An 18,266-nucleotide genomic window follows, 5' to 3' on the forward strand; every position below is an offset into this window, starting at 1 on the left:
CCCTCCTCCTGCTAGTGTGAGGGACTCTGGGAAGCAGGGGCCTAGGCTGCCTCCCCACAACTGCCTCTGAGTCAGTGGGCAGTCTGTCTTCCTAAGACTGCCTTCCTAAAACAGCCTTGCTCCTGCCTCACAGCCCCAGGGCACAAGGACCCCCAGAGAGCCCGACAGTGGCGGACACAGCCCCGAGCAGGACTGGGGACATGGCCTTCTCCCCGCCCCCACTGCTCACATCACTGGCCACTGCCAACCTTGCCCTGCAGGATGCCACCCCCACCATCTGGGGGTGATGACGTGGACAGTGTGACGTGGCCAGGCGCCTGAGAGCCGTCTGTCCATGGCAGAGGGAACTGTGTTTCTGGGAGCTAGGCCAGAGCCCCAGGAGATAGGCAGACAGGAGGGGCTAATCCCTGGGAGTCAGGGATGAGGTTCAGGTCGAGGCAGATGAGGCAGGTCCTAGAGCCCAATGGGGCCCAGGAGCTGCCAACCGGGGAGCAGGCATCCAGGGGATTGGCCCCCACTGCTGTGACATCCTCGCACACTGGTCCTGGCCTTGTTGCCACAGCCCAACTCAGGTCTGTCTCCTTCCCCTCTGGGTCCCTGTTCTGGGGAGGTGGGGAGGGTACAGTCCTGTTCCCCAGGAGTGACCCCAGTGCTATCTCCACAGGGCAAACGCTACAAGAATTCCTTGGAGACGGTGGGCACGCCAGACTCAGGGCGTGGGCGCAGTGAGAAGAAGGCTATCAAGTAGGTGCCAGGCTGCCAGTTTGGGATGGGGCCACACAAGCAGCCCAGGTGGGAGGAGCCCCTTCTCTCCCTCAGCCCCACAGACCTGACCACACACTTTCGGTTCCCCCACACCCTGATGCCATGCTCTCTACACCCTCCACATGCCCCAACAACTCAGGGGCCCTGTCTTTTCTGCCTGTGCCCAAGCCCCTTGCAGTGTTCCGGAGTCCCTGGCCTCCGTTTCTGCTGCTGTCACCCCCAGCACTGTCTGCACCCACCTTAACCCTGGTTGCCGCTTTCCCATCCAACCTTCCTGTCACACACACTGTGCCCACCACCCACAGGCTTCCCTGGACCTCTAAGACCCTCTCATGGGGCCCCTGCTGCTAGGCCAGGGAGGCCCCTCCCTAGTAGACCCCAGGTTCTTTTCTCAGATTCTGCCAGTGTTTAAGGATGACCTGGAAGTGGGGAGGCAGACACGCCTTGTGGACCCCAGCTGGCCCCTGTGCTGGGCCACTCAGGGAGCAGAGCGCTGGGGAGCAGTCCCTCCCTCCCCGTCACCCCCACCAGCCGCTGCGTGTGTGGCTGTCTCTGCCTTACCCCGATCTCCTTGTTCTGCTGTAGAGCCCTCTTCAAGGGGTCTGCCCTCCCACTGCAGACCATCTTAGCCAGCCCTCTGCTGAGGTCACTGGGAGACACCAAGAGAAGCCCCCCACCCACCTGGCTGGGGACTCAGGCCACCTGGGCTCTGGAAATGGAGGCTTTCGCTGGGGGGGAAACCTCTGTGTCCACTGATCAGTGGCCCCAGCCCCTTCCTCTCTGCTGAACCCAGAGGTCAAGGTAGGGGTGGTAGCCCTACATGTCAGCCTGGCCTGGACCAAGCCTCCCAGCCAAAGGGCTCTGCCTAGAAGCCGAATGCCCACAGCCCTCCCTACCCCCACTCTTCATCCCTCTGAAGGCCCAGCCACCGTCCCCTGCCCTCTGGCCCTTGCCCACTGCTGGTCTCCCTTGCCTTCCCCTGTGCATCTTTCCCCTTCCCTTCCCTTTCCTCTTTCTCCACCTTCTCTTCTCAACTCCCCGACCCAGCACCCCGCTCCCGAGGGCTCCCTTCCAGGCCTTCCTCTGCCCCATTTTGTTCATCTCTTGCACTGATCCTGTTTGGGGCCTTGGTAGAATCTGTGTGCATGTGTCTGAGGTGGGGCAAGAGGAGGGGTGGGCCAGGCTGAGGCTGGGGGAGGGCAGGAGACTCAGGAGGAGGCTGCCGGAGCCTTTGAAGCTGGGTTGGTTGCGCAGGCTCCAGTCTTCAAAGCCAAGTGCTGGCAGGGCTCAGGGGCTCTTGCAGAGTGCAGGCCCGGGCTTTCTGAAGGCGAGAGAGCGCGTGGGGGAGCACGGCCAGCGCAGCACCTGTGCCTCCTCCAGGACAGGCCGTTTACAGCTGCGGGCCAGGGCTGGGGGCCTGTCTCTGCCAGGTGATCATAACCTTCCTGGATAGGGGTGCGTGTGGCAGGGCCTGGAGTCCTGGAAAGGGCCCACAAGAGGAGACAGGATTCCCAACCAGAGGGAGGGCAGGCAGCAGGCTGAGCCAGGCTGGGACCAGTGCCCATGAGGGCTCTCTAAGACAAGGTGAGGCAGCCACGGCCTTCCAGCCTGCCTCTGTGTGGTCCTGCAGCTCCCGCACTCAATCCTAGCCTGCCCCTGATGCTGCTGAGTGGTCAGGCCCTCTGCCCCGAGGGAAGGAAGCCACCACGTGTGTCTACATGCACCTCAGCCTTTGCTTCTTTCCAGAAGAGAACAGAAAGGGCCCAAGTCAGTGGAGTCACAGGAGGGAGAGCCTCCTTCCTGCACAGCCCTCCACGGGCTTAGGACCCCCCACAAAGGATCGTCTTATCAAGGATTCTAGGAAACTGTGTTCTTTAGCAGTGCTTTCCAAACTGTGTTCCTCAGGGCCCTTGTGCCCCATAGATGAGTCATAGCTGTTCCACGAATCAAGGGTCTCATGGTCGACTAAGTTTGGGGAACACTGTACACTCTGTTTCCCTCTTGGCGATACTGATATTCATGGGCACATTAAAGGCTCTGAGAAGTCCTGCGGTAAAGGAATCAGTGTTTCCCAAATTTCTTTAATCAAAGATCCTTTTTTCCAGTACCACAGTGGAAAAACCTGAGGGACCCTGGAGCTCTTCAGAACACAGGGTGGGAGACAAGTCCGGCAGTGGTGGCTTTGGGTGGATTTTTTTTCTGGGACCTAGGGTTGGGTGGCCCTAGATTCTGGAGATCTGGAGGGAGTGCGAAAGGGAGGCTCCTACCTGCTCCATCTCTGTTATACCTGACACGGGGTGCCCCAGCCATGCCCTTGTGTGAGCCTCTGCTGGGAAGGGACATCTGTGGTGGGAAGGGGGTTTTTTGTCAAGGGGTTAGGTTCCCCTGGGGCCTGTCCTACCTCCTCCATACCCACCACTTACTGCCGCTGTGAGCTGGCTCTACGCTTTGGCTTTGAACCCTGTACACAGAGTCCCCTGTGAGACATTTCCAGGGTGTACTCTGGACAGAGAAATCTGTCTACGCCAGGGATGCCCAACGCCACCATCTCATCTGGGCCTATGGTGGCAGCTCAGCCTCTCTCCATCTTTCTCACTTTTGTGCCTGAGTCTGAGGTTGAGAACCAAGGTCAAGGTCAAATTCTAAATGGAGGAAAAAGCAGGTCCCACAAGAACATGTTTGCTTGATCCTGGGGGGTGGTGTGTGCCCCCGATGGCACCCTTCCCCACACTGCCCCACCTTGGCTTTGGGGAGCGGCACAGCCTCAGTCCTCCCTAGGCCCACCCCAGTGCTCCTCCCGGGGCCTCTTCTCTAGAGGCATTCCCGTGCCTGAAACATGGCTGCCTTCCATAATAGTCACTGTCTCTATTCCCCTGTACTTCCAGCCCTGCTTCTTGGGGTCCCAGTGGCCTGATTAGCTGGTGGCACCCCTTGTTCTTGACTCCCAGGGGTTCCAGGCTGTGCCCTCCACCGGCCAAGGCTTCTGCCACCCACCCCACCTGCAAGTCCCCACGTTCTCAGGAGAAGGTGGAGAGTCTGGGGTGAAGGTCCCTTCCAGACCCAGCAGCTCCACCTTGGAAAGGGATAGGGACCCAGGGAGGGGCTGCCCCAGCAGGCAGGCCAGGGACACACCCAGAGGACAGGTTCCCGCTACACAGGCCCCAGAACAAAGGACTGAAGGGTGCCCTGGTTACCTTAGTGTCATCCTCAGCAAGGTCAGAGGCCTGGGAATGCTCCCCTTTCAGGGGGGTGGGGTGACCCAGCTGCCACATTTGCAAGGAGTAGAGATGGTCTCCAGTTCAGCTGAGATCCCCCAGTCTTAGGTTAAGGCTGCAGCCCTGCCTCACAGAGTAGAAGAGAGAGCAGAGGAAGCCAGGGAGCCCCTCAGGCCAGTAGGAGGAGGAGGTGAAAGATGGTTAAGGGGCTGGGCCTGCCCCAGGAGGGCCTCAGTGGAGAGAACATGGAAGAGGAGAGAACCTTGAGTTCTCCAGTACTAGAGCTTTTATTCTACAGTGAGAGAGTTGATAGTATAGCAGTTACAGCCAGTCTTCTCCTTTGACCGGCCAGGAAACTGAGGCCAGGAGAGGTAGGGCCTAGCAAGTTGGCACCTGGGCCTGATCTGCCTTTCAGCTCCATCTAGCCAGAAACCAGCACTCTCCTTCTCCCACTCCCCCTGCTCACCCCGGGCCTCGTCCCCAACCCTTCTCCCCCACGTCCCCGCCTCTCATCATTTTCTCTCTCCCACCAGCTTCCCAGGTGCGAGGCTCCGGTCTGCCGCCTGCCGCTTGCCTCCTTTCTGTGTGGCTTCCCGGCCCTCGGGTGCGTGCGTGTGTGCATGGGTATGCTTGCACATGTGTGCGTGTGTGTGCATGTGCGCGTGTGTGCGAGGCACAGACTGTGGTGCCCGCCTGCCTTTCTTCCTCCCGCAGGAGCTGACCACGAAGCCCCGCCCCCTGTGTGCCCGGCCCCGGGGTCCTGGTCCCTTCTGCCCCTGCAGGACTTGCAGTTCTTGTTTCTTCTTGTATCTCCCTGTTTTCTCCCCTCTCTCTCTGCCCCTCCAGTGATCTAGACAGAGACTTTTGGAATAACAATGAGAGCACAGTGCAGCAGAAATGGAGCTCCTACCCTCCCAAGGAGTTTATTCTAAACATTTCACCCTACGCCCCTTATGGCGACCCACGACTGTCCCTCAAGTGAGTGACTTTACCTGGTTTGATCATATGTACCGAGTATCCGCGCACGCCCTCCTTCCCTCCTCCCGCCCCCACCCACCCCTGGCCCCCCTCACTCCCTCCTCTCGCTCCTGTCCCCCAACGTCCCCACCCATCCACCCCATGGGCAGGCCGACCATGGAGACGAGCAACCCCTCCTGCCCCCGCCCACCTGCCTGCCCGCTCCTGTCCCCTCCCCCAGGGCCAGCCTTGTAGGAGAGCCCCCTCAGCAGCCATACTTGGCCCCCCCAGCTGGTCCCGGGGCCCACCCCACCTTCTGTGCAGTCAGGATGGGGTTGCCCGTTTGGGTCCCGCCCCCTCGGTTGTGGTTGCTTCTTCCTCCCCGCTGTGTGCTGCCGTGGCTGCTCGGTGGTCGGTGGTCGGTGGTCGGTGGTTCGTGGCGGTGGTGGCGGTAATGGTGGTGGTGGTGGTGATGAACTCTGACTAACACGGCTTTCTCTTTCTCCCTGCCTTGGGGCCTCCTGGCCTGGACAGCCCGCTCTTCCTCCGTCGTTAACCCTTCGTTGTCCTGTGGGATAGAGTTGGAGGTGGCTGCCCTCCCCCAACCCCCGCCGCCCCTGCCCCAGGCGGTGGGGAGGGGCCCCCCCTCCGTTGTCGTGGTGCGTTGTTCTCCGACCCCCAGCCCGCCCGGTCCCCCTCTCTCCTCTCTGCAGGCTCCGCTGTTAACCCATTTGCAGTGCTGATGTCTCTCTCTCTCTCTCTGTCTGTCTCTTGTCCGTCTGTCTCTCTCCTCCTCCTCTCTCACTGTCTCTTTCTTCCTTTTATCTGTTGTTGTTTTTCTTCCTCTTCCACCCCCCCACCCCCACGTATGGCCCGCCCTCTCTCCCCCACCGCCACCCCCGGTGCCCCTCTGGCCTGGCTGCCTTGTGCATGCCTCCAGTGGCACCCTCCTGTCGGGCGCCAAAGTGGCCGCCGCGGCGGGGCTGGCGGTGGAGCGGGAAGGCCGGCTGGGGGAGAAGCCGGCGCCGGTGCCACCACCCGGAGAGGACGCCTTGAGAAGCGGCGGGGCTGCCCCCAGCGAGCCGGGCAGCAGTGGCAAGGCCGGGAGAGGCCGCTGGCGGACGGTGCAGAGCCACCTGGCCGCAGGGAAGCTCAACTTGTCCAAGTGAGTGATGGCGCCCCATGGCTGCCGGAGCCGTGAGCTCAGGCCTGCCCTGTCAGGGTGGACAGCGGGACCCCTGGCATGCCCGCTGCTGCCCCCAGAGGTGCCGTCCTCGGCCCCTGGCTCATTCCATCCCTTCATGAGACTCTCCCATCATCCTTGCCATTTGGCACGACGAACTCAGCCATACAGTGATGCATTTCAGCCTCTGGCTGATGCCCCATCAGTCCCTTCCTTTGCCAGTGACCAGGTCATTCCATTTTCTGCCCCCAGGGCAGCTTCATTTCAGTTTCCGGGTCATCCCATCCTCTTTGATTGGCCGCCCCATCTCAGCCACCAGGTCATCCCTCCACGGGCAGCAGGCCTGTGGTTGTTCCATCTCATCCTGGGTATCTGGCCCACTCTCAACCTGACAGTCACCCATCAGCTCCCAGGCTTTCCCTCTTACTGCCAGCAGACGGCTGTAGACCCAGAAGTTGAGCCATTCCATTTTTGACCATGGGGTGACTCCACTGGCTGTCCCAGTCTTGCTCGAACCATACATCATCTGTTGTGGAAGCCACTCACGAGCAGCCACAGGCTGCCCCATCGGTTCATCCTCATCTCAGCCATCCCTGTTGGCTGTCCCAGTCTTGGTTACCGAGCTATCCCACCATTGGCTGTTGGGACCGTGTATTCCTGGAGGTTGGGTTGTCAAACCCCAGCTAGCTTCACTCGCCAGATGTCATGGGGTGTTCTAGACATCAGGCAGAAGGAGCCGTCCCCTCTGTAATAGCTGTCTGAGCTAGTCAAAGAGTCAGGCCCACTCTTGGCTGATGGACGTAGGATTGGCCCCTGTTTTCCACAGATAGTATATCCCCTCTCATGGGGCAGCTTTATTCTCATCTTGGCCTTTGGAAACTTCTGATTCCCCTCCGCAGAGCCCTTCTAGACCCTGAGTCCTTTGAGCTGTGACCAGTTTCCCTTGGGGTATAAATTCCATTTTCAGAAGTTGGAACTCCCAGCTAATGGAGCAGCCTCCCACTTAACAGGTCAACAGCCCTGCCCCTTTCTAGCTGTTGGGCCATCCTGTTGCCTCAACTGAGGGCCCTCCTGATTCTCTTCAGAAGATCTGTGGTTCCTGCTATTGGGAGCACTGAAGGCCACCGTACTGAGATCTCGTTCGCTAGTTGGCTTGAGTGCACACAAGCCAATTTCTCCCAACATCTGGCCTCAGGAGGGTCCCACAGGGAAGCCACACACCCCTTTAGAGAGCCTGGCCCAGTGCCCCACCCTCCCAGCCTGCCCCAGCCAGTCTCCAGGCCAGTTAGGCCTCCATGCCATCCTCTGGCTTCAGGCCTGGAGGAACCAATTTTAGTTTCCTGTGACTGAGAGGTTGTAAATTGGACTAATTTTGGATGTGATAGGAAATCAAAATGAGGTCACCAAGGAGGAGGAGGAGGCAGCTGCCAATGTGCCACCCTCCCTCTGCCTCCACCTGCCCCCAGAGAGCTGTGGGCCTACCTGGCCGGCCAGGCCTGGGCCTGCCCCTGGAGGTAGCCCTGATTTCAGGCCTGAGTCAGGCAAGGCTGCCACCCCTCCAAGACCCCAGCTAAAGCCATGTTTTGCTTTCTTCTCTCTCTCTTTCGCTCTCTCTTTACTATACTCTTTCTTTCTCTCTTTCACTCTCTTTCTTTCTCTTTCTAAGCCCACAGGGGTAGCCTAACTGTTGTCTTTTGGTTCCCAGGGTAGGCTCAGAGGGTGAGCAAAGCTGAGGTCTGGTTGCAGTGGTGAAAGTGGCTCCCAAGGGCTCTGGGGCCTCCTCCCTTGGGCAGCCCGGGAGATACTTGACTGCCCCATGGCCCTAGACCAGAGGTCAGCAAACTTACTCCCAGTAAAAGGCCACTTGGAAAATATTTAGGCTTTATAAGCCATATAGTCTCTTGCATAATGACTCAATCCTGCCATTGTGGAATGAAAGCAGCCAGAGACAGCATGTAAACTAATGCCAATGGCTTGGTTCCAGTAAAACTTTATTTACAGAGACAAGCAGCAGGCCAGATGTGGCCCACAGGCAATGACTTCCCAACCCCTCCCCAGGGCCATTGGATTGAGAGGTGGAGGGAAGGGACAGAGGAGGAGACGATTGGAACCCTGAAGTTCCAAGATGAGAAATGATTCACCCAAAGCTGCTCATTCAGCCCAGTCTCCAGCTCCACTCTGGTGCCTGGGGGCAGCCTGGCTCTGGCCCTGCCTGTGGGATATGGTGAAATCTCCAGCCAGCGCATGAAGCAGACAGGTTCTCCAGGGGAGGCCAGGGACTTCGGACTCCAACCACTGGCATGGGGACCTTTTACCAATACAGCATTTTCAATACAGCCCAACCTCATTAGATCCTCATGGCAACTCTGTGACAGAGGAAGCTCGGGGATTATTTTATTACTCCCATTTCGTAGATGAAGAAACTGAGGCTCAGAGAGATGGAGTCACTTTTCCAGAGTCCCATATTTAGTAAGTGGCAGAGGTGGGGTTCAAACCCAGGTCTCTATGAGGCTATACAGAATCTGACCAGCCATGTCCTAGTTCTCTGTCCTTGCCCCACTTCCCAGTGCACTTCAGAGATGCTGATGGGCCTGTGGGAGAGCACCCCCTTGCAAATGCATCAAAGACAGTCACCCTCTTCTCTGCTAGAACTGCGGTGAAGTGTCGGATGAGTGGATACTGGGCTCCCACCCTGTCTGCACTCTTTCCTTGGTCCAGTCCTCTGACTGGGAGATACTTCCAAGATCCCAGGAGAGGATGCTGGACCTTTGAAACAAAGAACCCTGGAAAGAGGGCAAAGACCCATGCCAGAGCCTGAATCCTAAGGAGGTGCTGGCCACAGGGCAGAGGTCTGCCGCTTCCTCACCTCTGCGGACAAAGTATAAGAACTGATGGCTTCCCCGGCCTCCCCAGGATTACTAGGCCAGCTCTGTGCTGGCCTGGATTTCTTCCTGTCTCCAAAGGATGGCAGTACTTAGAACACAGAGGCAGACTTTCCTCGTGTCCCCCAGCGAGACAGCGGGAGGAGCCACAGCAGCTCCCTCCACCCCTCCCACTCCAACATGACAGGCAGCCGCAGGGCCCAGGGGACCTGCCTTCACCACGCAGCCTTGGCAGCACTGGCAGCCCACTCAGACCAGCAGGGAGGTCGGCTTAGCCAGGAGGTATTCTGGCACTAGCTGAGCCAGGGCCAGAAGGTGGGCGGGCGGAGCCGACCTGGGGACTCAGGGTGGGTGCGAGGGCTTTGCAGCCTCCTGGGAGAGGCAGTGGCAGCGACGGCAGCGGCGACAGCTCCGATGGAGGCCTGGCGAGGTCCGACAGCGCGCACCCTGCACTGGGGCCTCCTAGTCCTGGCCCTCGGCTTCTTTCTCCTCCACTGTGATCCCTTCACCTGCTTCTCCTTTCTCTCCTCTCCTCCACCTGCCCCAAGTTTCGAGGACTCCACCCTGTCCACGGCCACTACCCTTGAGTCTATCCCCAGCTCCACGGGAGAGCCGAAATGCCAGCGACCCCGCACCCTGATGCGGCAGCAGAGCCTGCAGCAGCCGCTGAGCCAGCACCAGCGGGGCCGGCAGCCCAGCCAGCCCACCACCAGCCAGAGCCTGGGCCAGCTGCAGGCCCACATGGCCTCGGCGCCGGGCCCCAACCCCCGGGCCTATGGCCGGGGCCAGGCTCGGCAGGGCACCTCGGCCGGCTCCAAGTACCGGGCGGCGGGGGGCCGCAGCCGCTCCAACCCGGGCAGCTGGGACCACGTGGTGGGGCAGATTCGAAACCGAGGCTTGGACATGAAATCCTTCCTGTAAGTCCTCCCCTTGAGCGGGCCGGCCCCCACCTCCCCGACCCAGCCTCCTGCCCCCTAGATCTCCTTGGAAGCAGCTGGTTGTGTGTACCTCCCGGCCCTCCATCCCCGTGGCAGGGTGCCAAGCAGACTTGGCAGCCCCCTCCTTAGCCTCTTGTGGCTCATGCCTGAAGGCCACCATGGAAGGATTCTGAGCCACCTCCCTACGAGGACCCCTGCCTTTAGGGAAGTTCCCCCCTAAAAGTTAGGTGGAGACACTGGACAATGCCCTGAGATACATCTCTTCTCCCCAGCTAGTCCCAGGCTGCTCTTGGCCTCCCAGCCGGTCTTCCTTCACTCCTGCAACCTCTCTCCTCCCTGCTCTGCTCCCAAACCCATCCCTTTTACTCATCTCCAGCCCTGCCTCCTCCCCTTCAATTTACTTCTCCCCTGTAACCCGACTCTGCTAGCCTTCCTAGCCCACACCCCTCCCTCCCTCCCTCTCACTTCCTCTATCCCTGTCCCTGCCACCAGCCCTCCCCCATCTCTCTGACCTTCTGTAGCCACCTGTCCTCTAGCTCCCGCCCTGACTTCCCAAGTCTCCTTCCTCCAGTAATGACCCATCCCCTGAGGACAAATCTGAGATGTTGCCCCAAAGCTTTAGAAAAGGTTGTTTCTAAATGGAGCTTTCTTTCAAGCATACAGGTCTAAGAAGTAACAACACACCATCAGTGTCTAACCTTAACCATTCCCACCAGCCATTCGCCCACCCCCTGCTCTCCCTGGAGGGGCCCCACCCAGGAAGCCCCTTCCCCAGCATCCCTCTGGACATCTGCCCCCCACTCTCAGAGCCTAAGACAGGTCTGGGCTGCCATCCCCAACATCACCTCCCTCCTCTGCCCTAACATGAGCTTCCTTCCAGGCCCTGGGGATTTTTCCCATCGCCCAGGTCTTCCCTGGGAGCACTTTTCACGGAGCAGGAGACCAGCACACTAAGCCTGGGAGAGGAGAAAGGGAGGAGGAAAGGGAAGCATTGGCAAGATATAGGGATTCTGAAGGCCAGCAAGTTCCTCGGAGCGTCCTGTCTCTCCTCTGAGACCTCAGCCAGGGCTTCCTGGGCAGGTGGGAGTGCTGTCCTGGGCGAGGCACCCCATCCGAAGAGGCCCTGCCATGCCAGCTTCCCATACCTGTGCGAGTGGCCCATGGCCAGCAAGACATGCTGCCCGCGACTCTCCTTGGCAAATCAGGACACCCTATTCTCTGGGGCTCTACCCCACTCAAGGACCTTCAGGAATCTAACTGGACGCCTGCACAAGACGAGATGCCCAGAAAAGCCTCCTGTCTTCCAGGTGGCGGTTGGTTTTGGGACAGAGGCTTGAACAGAACTGAGAGGCTTCCAGGCTCCTGCACGCCCCTGCTGCTCCCCACCTCAGACTGTCTCGTCACAGCTGTCACCCCACTTCCTGTTCCAGCAGCCATCAGACTGGGCCAGGGGCCTGCCAGGAACCTGGGTACCATCTCTTCCCTGCCTGCTGCCTTCTCAGCGAACCGGGATTGGTCCAGCATCGCACATGCGGAAGCATCCTCTGTCCCTGCTCTGCGTCCCAGGCCACGTCTCACGTTCCCCTAGTCGCTGGCAACCTCCAGAGCTCACATCAAGGGTCGGCCAACTTTTCCTAGAAAGGTCCAGATAATAATTTAGGCTTTGCAAGACGCATGTGATCTCCATCACACATTCTTTTTTTCTTTAAAACAACCATGTGAAAATGTAAAAACCACTCTTAGCTCGTGGGCCGTACTTTGCCCCCTGCCTTACAATTTAGCTGCCCTGCTTCTGAGGCTCTTTTCTTGCCCAAACGCTGGTGGCTCCAGTAGAGAAGCAGGTGGCAAGGGTTGTCCTGGCCCCCCATGATCCCACCTACGCCTTGCAGGGAGGGCAGGAGCCCTCTGCTTGATGGTCGTGACTCCCCTAACACTGCCAGCTTCTCCCTCCACTCTCCAGCCCCTGCCCCTCATCCTAAGCCTCGCGGCCTGCAGAGCTGGAGAGAGTGACGAATCAGGAATTTATGCAGAGGAGCTGTTCTGTTTTTAAGAAGAGAAAAAGGAGTATCTGAAAAATGCATTAACCGGGGAAAAAACATGTTGTTTTCACTGAGTTTGCCTTCCCCCAGCACAACTAGCTCCCGAGCAGCCAAATGGAATTTTACCAACTCTGAAACAGTACCGGTGGGCAGAAAACAAAGAAAATGAGGATTTGTCCTGAGGGAGGGGGCAGAGTTTTTTTTCCCGAAAGTTAGATCCCAGCACAAGGGTCAGCCTGGAGTAACTGTGCCCAGGACCAAAGATGCAAAGACAGGGAGGGGCACAGCAGCCACTTAGCTCCCTCCGTTCGCTGAGACCCCAGAGGTAATGTCCCATTTTCCAAGACCCTCGTGCCCTCGCCCCTCACCTCAGAGGCTGTTTCTCACCTGTTTGTTCCCTTTTTGACAACCGCTCTGAGAAGTTAGAGCAAGCTCTTCCTCTGTAAACCTTGCCTCCCTTCACGTTGAAGTGGTAGACATCCTGACCCAGCATCCTCTCCCTTCCAGAATATTCCATCAGCCCTACTGTCTTCCCTTTGGCCCTTCTTGAGACGTGCTTTCCTGCCTGGCCTGTCCGAGAACCCCTCCCTCTCCTTTTGTTCTGATGAGAGGCCCCACGCTGGAGGAGCTCCACAAAGCACCCAGAAAACGCTCATGGACTCTGATGGCCTATGGGGACAGCAGGGTCACCACTGATGCTCCCTTTTCCCCCCCCGGCAAATGCGGGTAACCTCGCAAAGACCCTGGCAAGTTGCCCAATGGTTCTCTGAGAATGCCCCTACTAACGGTGTCACACCTGGCCTCATACAGCTGCCCACAGGTCCACTCCAAGAGAGTTTCGCCCTCTTGCCTACCCCCCGCCTGTTCAGCCTTGACTGTGCTCCCTCAAAGTGCGATCTCTCACTGCAGGCACAGGCTCCCTGCAGTCCTGCCAAAACTTCTCCAGACCTTGCCAAGTTCCTGCACTTTCTTGCCGCCTTGGCTTGTGGTGCCTTCTGGACCTCTTCTCCAATGAAAGGCCCTTGACCTGGACTCAGCGGTGGTGCACATTCCCTGGATCTCCAGCAAGGAGGACACAGGAGACAGCCACTGTGGCCGAGTTGCCATATACCACAAAGGACTTTCATTCTCCTCTGATGGGCTTGTTTATCCAGGAGCCTAGGGGAGGTAGCTCCTTAGACCCTGCCTGGCTTCAAGGACATCTGGTTGACCGTGACACAGCATTGTCTATGAAGGGCTTCCATAAGGACAGGGTGCAGTACCCATTGGATTTTGAAACTTTCTAAGCCTGCGTGGTGCCGGTGCAGAATACTGACGGAGCCCGATACTGACGGAGCCCCTCCCTCTTCTCCCAGTGGCCCAGATGGTCAGAGCGAGTCCAGCTGGGCATGCATTAGCCTTTGAAAATCTGTGGGGTCCCAGGGCCTATGCTCCATTCCCCCCACCCTACCCCCCGTGTTCCCTTGGGACTGTCCCAGCCATAGGCCACCTCTGCAGGCCTCTGCCCAGCCCCTTGCAGTTTAGCTCTGGAGAATCTTGCTCTTGGCTCGGGCCAGTGGAGTCTCAGGCCATAGTCACCTCCCCTGCCTCCCTGCCTCCACTGTCCCCACTCTATCCTGCAACTGTTGACAGTGCTGAAGTTTGCTTTCTTTCCTGCAGGGCCAGTTTCTTACACTTTTTTCTTCTCTCTCTTTGTCTCTGTCTCTGTCTCTCTCTCTTTCTCTCTCTCTCTCTCTCTCTCTCTCCTTCCCCCCTGCCCCTGCCCACGGGGCCTCCTCGTTTCACCCTGGCCGGTGGGCTGCCCACCCCGGGCAGGGAAGGCCGGATGGTGGTGCTATCCTTGGTCTTAGGGCTTTCGGAACAGGATGACTTTGCCAATATCCCTGACCTGCAAAACCCAGGAACCCAGCAGAACCAGAACGCTCAGGGGGACAAGAGGTACGAGCACAGGCGAGGGCCTGCGGCGGCGGCGGCAGAGAAGGAGGCGCGGAGAGGCCGCCTGCCTCGACCGGCCCCGGCTGCTGGATGAGGTGGTGGTGCCTTCAGCGGATGCTGGAGCGGGAGGACGAGCCCCCTCCCCAGCCGGTGCCCTCACACACAGCCACCTTGGTGGTGTCCCTGGGGTCTGAGGCCACTTGTGGCCATCCTGGGACCATTCTGGATCAGGCCTGCTCTCCGGCATGCTTGCCCCAGCCCGGAGCAAGCGCAGCCTTTTCTGCCCCATCTTCCTGCTTGGCTCCTCTCTGCTGCCCTCCATCTTTCATCTCTGTCCCCACCCCAACCGGAAATCCCTGTTTCTCTGGTGGTTGGTGGGCGGGGGGGATGTTAGGGAAGGGGCGCCAGCCTGTTCTCCCTCATCCCCACCCCCTCAACCTCCCTCTTGCCTGGAGGTCCTGTTGGGCTGCTTGGCTGATGGAAGAAGAGCCTATGGTGGGAGGGTCTGGGGCATGGGAGAGACCTGGTGACCAGAAATAACCAGAAGGTTCTCCCCTGAGCCGGGGCACCAGGAGAGAGCTGGGGAGGGCCCGGAGCAGTCAAGGCAGCCGTCCTGAGCAAGGGTGAGGCCTGGCTTTGTTGGGCTCCCTGTCACTGCGGCTGGCCTCGGGACCCTATGGAGACCGGGCATAGCCTGTGTGGCCACAGCACAGGCCAAGCAGGAGCCTGGGCATTTAAACTGCCACAGCCTCAGCTATCAGGAATTCAGGAAAGCATCTCCTACTGTCCCCGTCTCAGGAGGGGCGGGGCGCTGCTCACGGGCAAGGGGTAGGGTGGGAGGTCCCAGGGTTCAGGCAACATCCCACAGCTGGGCCAGTGGATGCCTGACCTTAGGTTGGGTTGACCACACCTGTGGTTTCCAGGATGAATTAGCCTTTGGGAATCATGGGAGGAGGGCTTCTCACCTTGATCGGGTCTGCTTCCCATCAGACCAAAGGCCTGCAAGACAGCGTGTGGCCTGGCAGCCAAGACATCTGCCTTCCAGCTCTGGTTCTGCCAGAGCCTCATTCTGCAGCCCTGGGCAAGTCACAGCCCCTCTCTGGGTTCTCTGCTCACTTATCTGTCCAGTGAAGGATTGGACAGGGTAACCTCTAAGGAATGGCCCCTTAGGCTCAGATATGCTAAGCTTTTCATGAGGGAAACGGGCCTTTAGGCTGGGGCATGTGTCCTGTGAGCTGGGCAGGGACTGTTTGGACAGGCCATCCTGAGGCTCTTGAGAGGCCCCAGGGGCCAGAAGGGACTGTCCCAGGCTGCTGCCCTGGGCTTGTGGGCTAGGGAGGGTGGATAGACTGAGAGGCAAGATGGCTGGCTTGCCTGTCCCTCTGGTGGTTCCTGGAGACCATCCCTCCCAGTTTCTTCCCATCCTGAGTCCACAGTTGCATGGTCTGTGGTGGGCAAGGCTGGAAGTCCCCAGAGAGTGGGGCCAGGTCTTTCACTGAGTGGCACAAATGGTGTCAGGCCCTGAGCCCATGTGCAGGGGTACCAGAGGAGTGGAGCCTGCCACCCCTGACCCACCTAGGCACTACTACAGGAGCTGTGACTTCCTGAGCCAGGGTCTCAAAGCTAGGCTGCAGGGCAGTCAGAGGGCCACTGGGAGTGCCAGGAGCCAGGGGCGAGAAGACATAGGGGGTGGCTGGAGTCCTCTGAACGCCCACTAAGAAGCTGAGACTGGTGCTGGGAAAGGTGTGAAGCGTGAGGGAGCAGAAGCAGGCTGGAAACAAGATTTCACATCACCCATGTGTTAATGAACCGGCTCCATTGTCACCCACAGTCTATTTTTACCTCCTTGCCACTTAGGTCTCACTCCATATTTAACACACCCATCCCTTCTGATCATCACATCAGCTTGTCCCCTGCCTTCCTGGGAAAGGTGGGTGTGGGGGTGGAGGCCGTGCGCCCTCGCCACCACCCAGCCTGACTTTCCAAGTGGACCGTGCCATTCCAGCCTCGTCATGCCCACCTATCCTGGAAATTCATTCCTCATGGACACTGGGGTGCTTCTCGGCTGGTGGGCTGCCACAGGGGTCCAGAATCCAATGCTTCCTTCCCAGCAGACTCTCCCCTTCCCAAAGCTTGGCATCAGCACCACCCACTGGGCACCGGGCAGCTTAGGGCCCCACCCCTCTGAGCTCCTGGACCCTCAGACTTGGGAGTGGTAGCCTTGGGGTGGCTGTCCCTCCCTCTTCAGCCTTTCCTTCTAGACCCAGGGTCTGCCCTTCTGACCCCAGCCCCACCTTTCCCTCCCCAGCTGACCCCTTGACCAGATGTCTCTGGAGGAAGGGGTAGTGGCCCTTGGCTGTCACTGGGGAGGACGCTCAGCCCCCTGTGAGGCTGTGAACAGCAGGCTCATGGGAGACAGCGCCCCGGGAGGAGGAGTGGCCATTCCAGGTTCCAAGCAGCGTGGGAGTGTGTCCAACAAGCAGCAGGAGATGGGAGGGCCAGTCACTGCCTCTGTCCCCACGATTCTTGGTGTCCCTGAAGTCCCCCCTCCGGGATCCTTCAGCTCCTGGGCCTCAGCACCACACCTCAGACTGCACTCCCGGGAGGGAGGGAGGCCCTGGCTCCACGCCCTGCTGTGCCCATTCCACCCTCAGCCACTCTGCTCGTGTCCACCCCCTCATGCTGTCTGCCATCGTTTCACCACTGCTCCTTGGGATCCAAATGGTTTCCACCGCGGCCCACCCCCACCCCGAGTGGTGGACAGGGCAAGGCGGGGACCAGGCCACCCCCATTGCTCTCCCTACTCTGAAGCCACCATGTTCTGTCACGGTGTGTGTCCCCCGCCTCCTCTCTGCCTCTCCTGTTGGCCGCACGCTCCTCCCTGTCCCCTCGTCCACCCGGCAGCCTTCACACGTCTCTGACTAACTTTCTTGGCCTCTCTCTCCCTCTGTCTCCTTTCTCCCATCTGCTCCTCACAGGGCTGCCCTGGGCCGGCGATGGGCCCCTCGGCCTCTCCCTCTGCCTCTCTCTGTGCCTCTCACCTCTGTCTCTCTGTCCTGTGACCTCCGACAGCTTCAGTGGCGCTGACCATCTCTCCCAGGCTGCTTGGCAGCTGTGCTGACGCTGCGGCGTGGCCAAATAACTCTAACGTTCTCATACCTTCAGCAGCCAATCTCGCACTCTCCCTGCTCTCCCACTCTGTTTCTAACCTGACTTTACCTCTCCAGCTGTTTTGGGCTCCTTTCCTTCCCCCTGCCTGCCCGTGTGAGCACGTGTCCTCTCCTGTGCGTGTGTGTGTGGTGCGTGCGTGTCCACATGTCCATGCGTGCCATGGCCCTCTGGGAGGGGCGCCCGCGTATCGCTGGGTGGAGTGGGCGTTTCCGTGTTGTAGAGGCAGGGCCAGGTTTTCACAGCAGGTGTATCATGCTTCTGATAATCAGGATGTTGGGCCCTGAAACCACTCCCTGCCCTTTCTGTTTCAGTTTGTCCCCCTTCACGTGCACTCGTGGCATGCCTGGGTCTCCCCAACGCGTCTCCTCTCGGGATCCCTGTGTGCCATCGCTGTATGTGTGTCATCACTGCTGCTGTGGTTGGCCTGCCTGTGGCCCCTGCCATCCTCTCCCTGCCCCTCTGGATGTCTGTGAGGCTCGTATGCATGTGTGTGCCTGTGTGTGCACATGTGTGTGTGCATGCATGTGTGTGTATGCGCATGTGTGTGTGCATGCTTTGTGTGTACGTGTGTGCATGCGTGTGTGTGTGTGTGCACACACGCACCCTGCTTTGGGACCCTGATATCTCCCCTCCAGGGCCTGGCATATTCTGTGCATGTCTGTCTGTGCCTGTCGTGGTCGCCTATGTACTGGAGGCTGGTCTCTACCCGAGGGCCATGGCTCATGTCCACCCTCAGCGTGTGGTTCCCAGTTTGTGGCTGTGTGTTCTCAAAGCTGTTCTATTTTAGCCTGTTCTGAGCCTCATGCTACTGGTCCCCCGTCTCTTCCTCCCTGCCTTCCTCCACCTCTCTTCCTCCTCATGGGACATGCCAGCCTGGTCCCTGGGCAGGCTTTTAGTGCCCCTTCCTGATCCCCAGCTGAACGGAGCCTGGGCTCACCACCCAGCCACTGGGTCAAAGAGCCCGGCATCCTGGGAACGTCATGGAGTCAGGTGCAGACAGGGCTTCTTGGTGGTGCCTGTCTTTCTGTGACCCTGGGTGAGAGCCTTACCAAATGCACAGTCTTCAGCAAGTGGGAGAAGGATGGGAACTGGGGAACAAGGGGGTGTAGACTCACCCTATCCAATATGGGGCCATTAAACCTAAATGAGCTTACATTCAACAAAATTAAAATTTCAGCTCT

General features: G+C 59.1%; 1 protein-coding gene across 10 annotated transcripts in view; it reads left to right on the plus strand.

Annotated features, from left to right (window-relative positions):
- LOC105469415 (synaptotagmin 7) overlaps positions 1–18,266 on the plus strand; it is a 64,114-nt gene that overhangs the window by 29,044 nt on the left and 16,804 nt on the right. The window contains exons 3-7 of one of the 10 annotated variants that reach the window (XM_011720382.3): positions 665–744; positions 4,827–4,958; positions 5,878–6,102; positions 9,551–9,919; positions 13,795–13,917. In XM_011720382.3, coding sequence (XP_011718684.1) covers positions 665–744; positions 4,827–4,958; positions 5,878–6,102; positions 9,551–9,919; positions 13,795–13,917 — 929 coding nt within the window. The other 9 variants (XM_071074497.1, XM_011720385.3, XM_024788969.2 and 6 more) reach the window with 9 other exon arrangements.

This window comes from Macaca nemestrina, chromosome 12 (assembly GCF_043159975.1).
Source record: "Macaca nemestrina isolate mMacNem1 chromosome 12, mMacNem.hap1, whole genome shotgun sequence".
Lineage (NCBI taxonomy): Eukaryota > Metazoa > Chordata > Mammalia > Primates > Cercopithecidae > Macaca > Macaca nemestrina.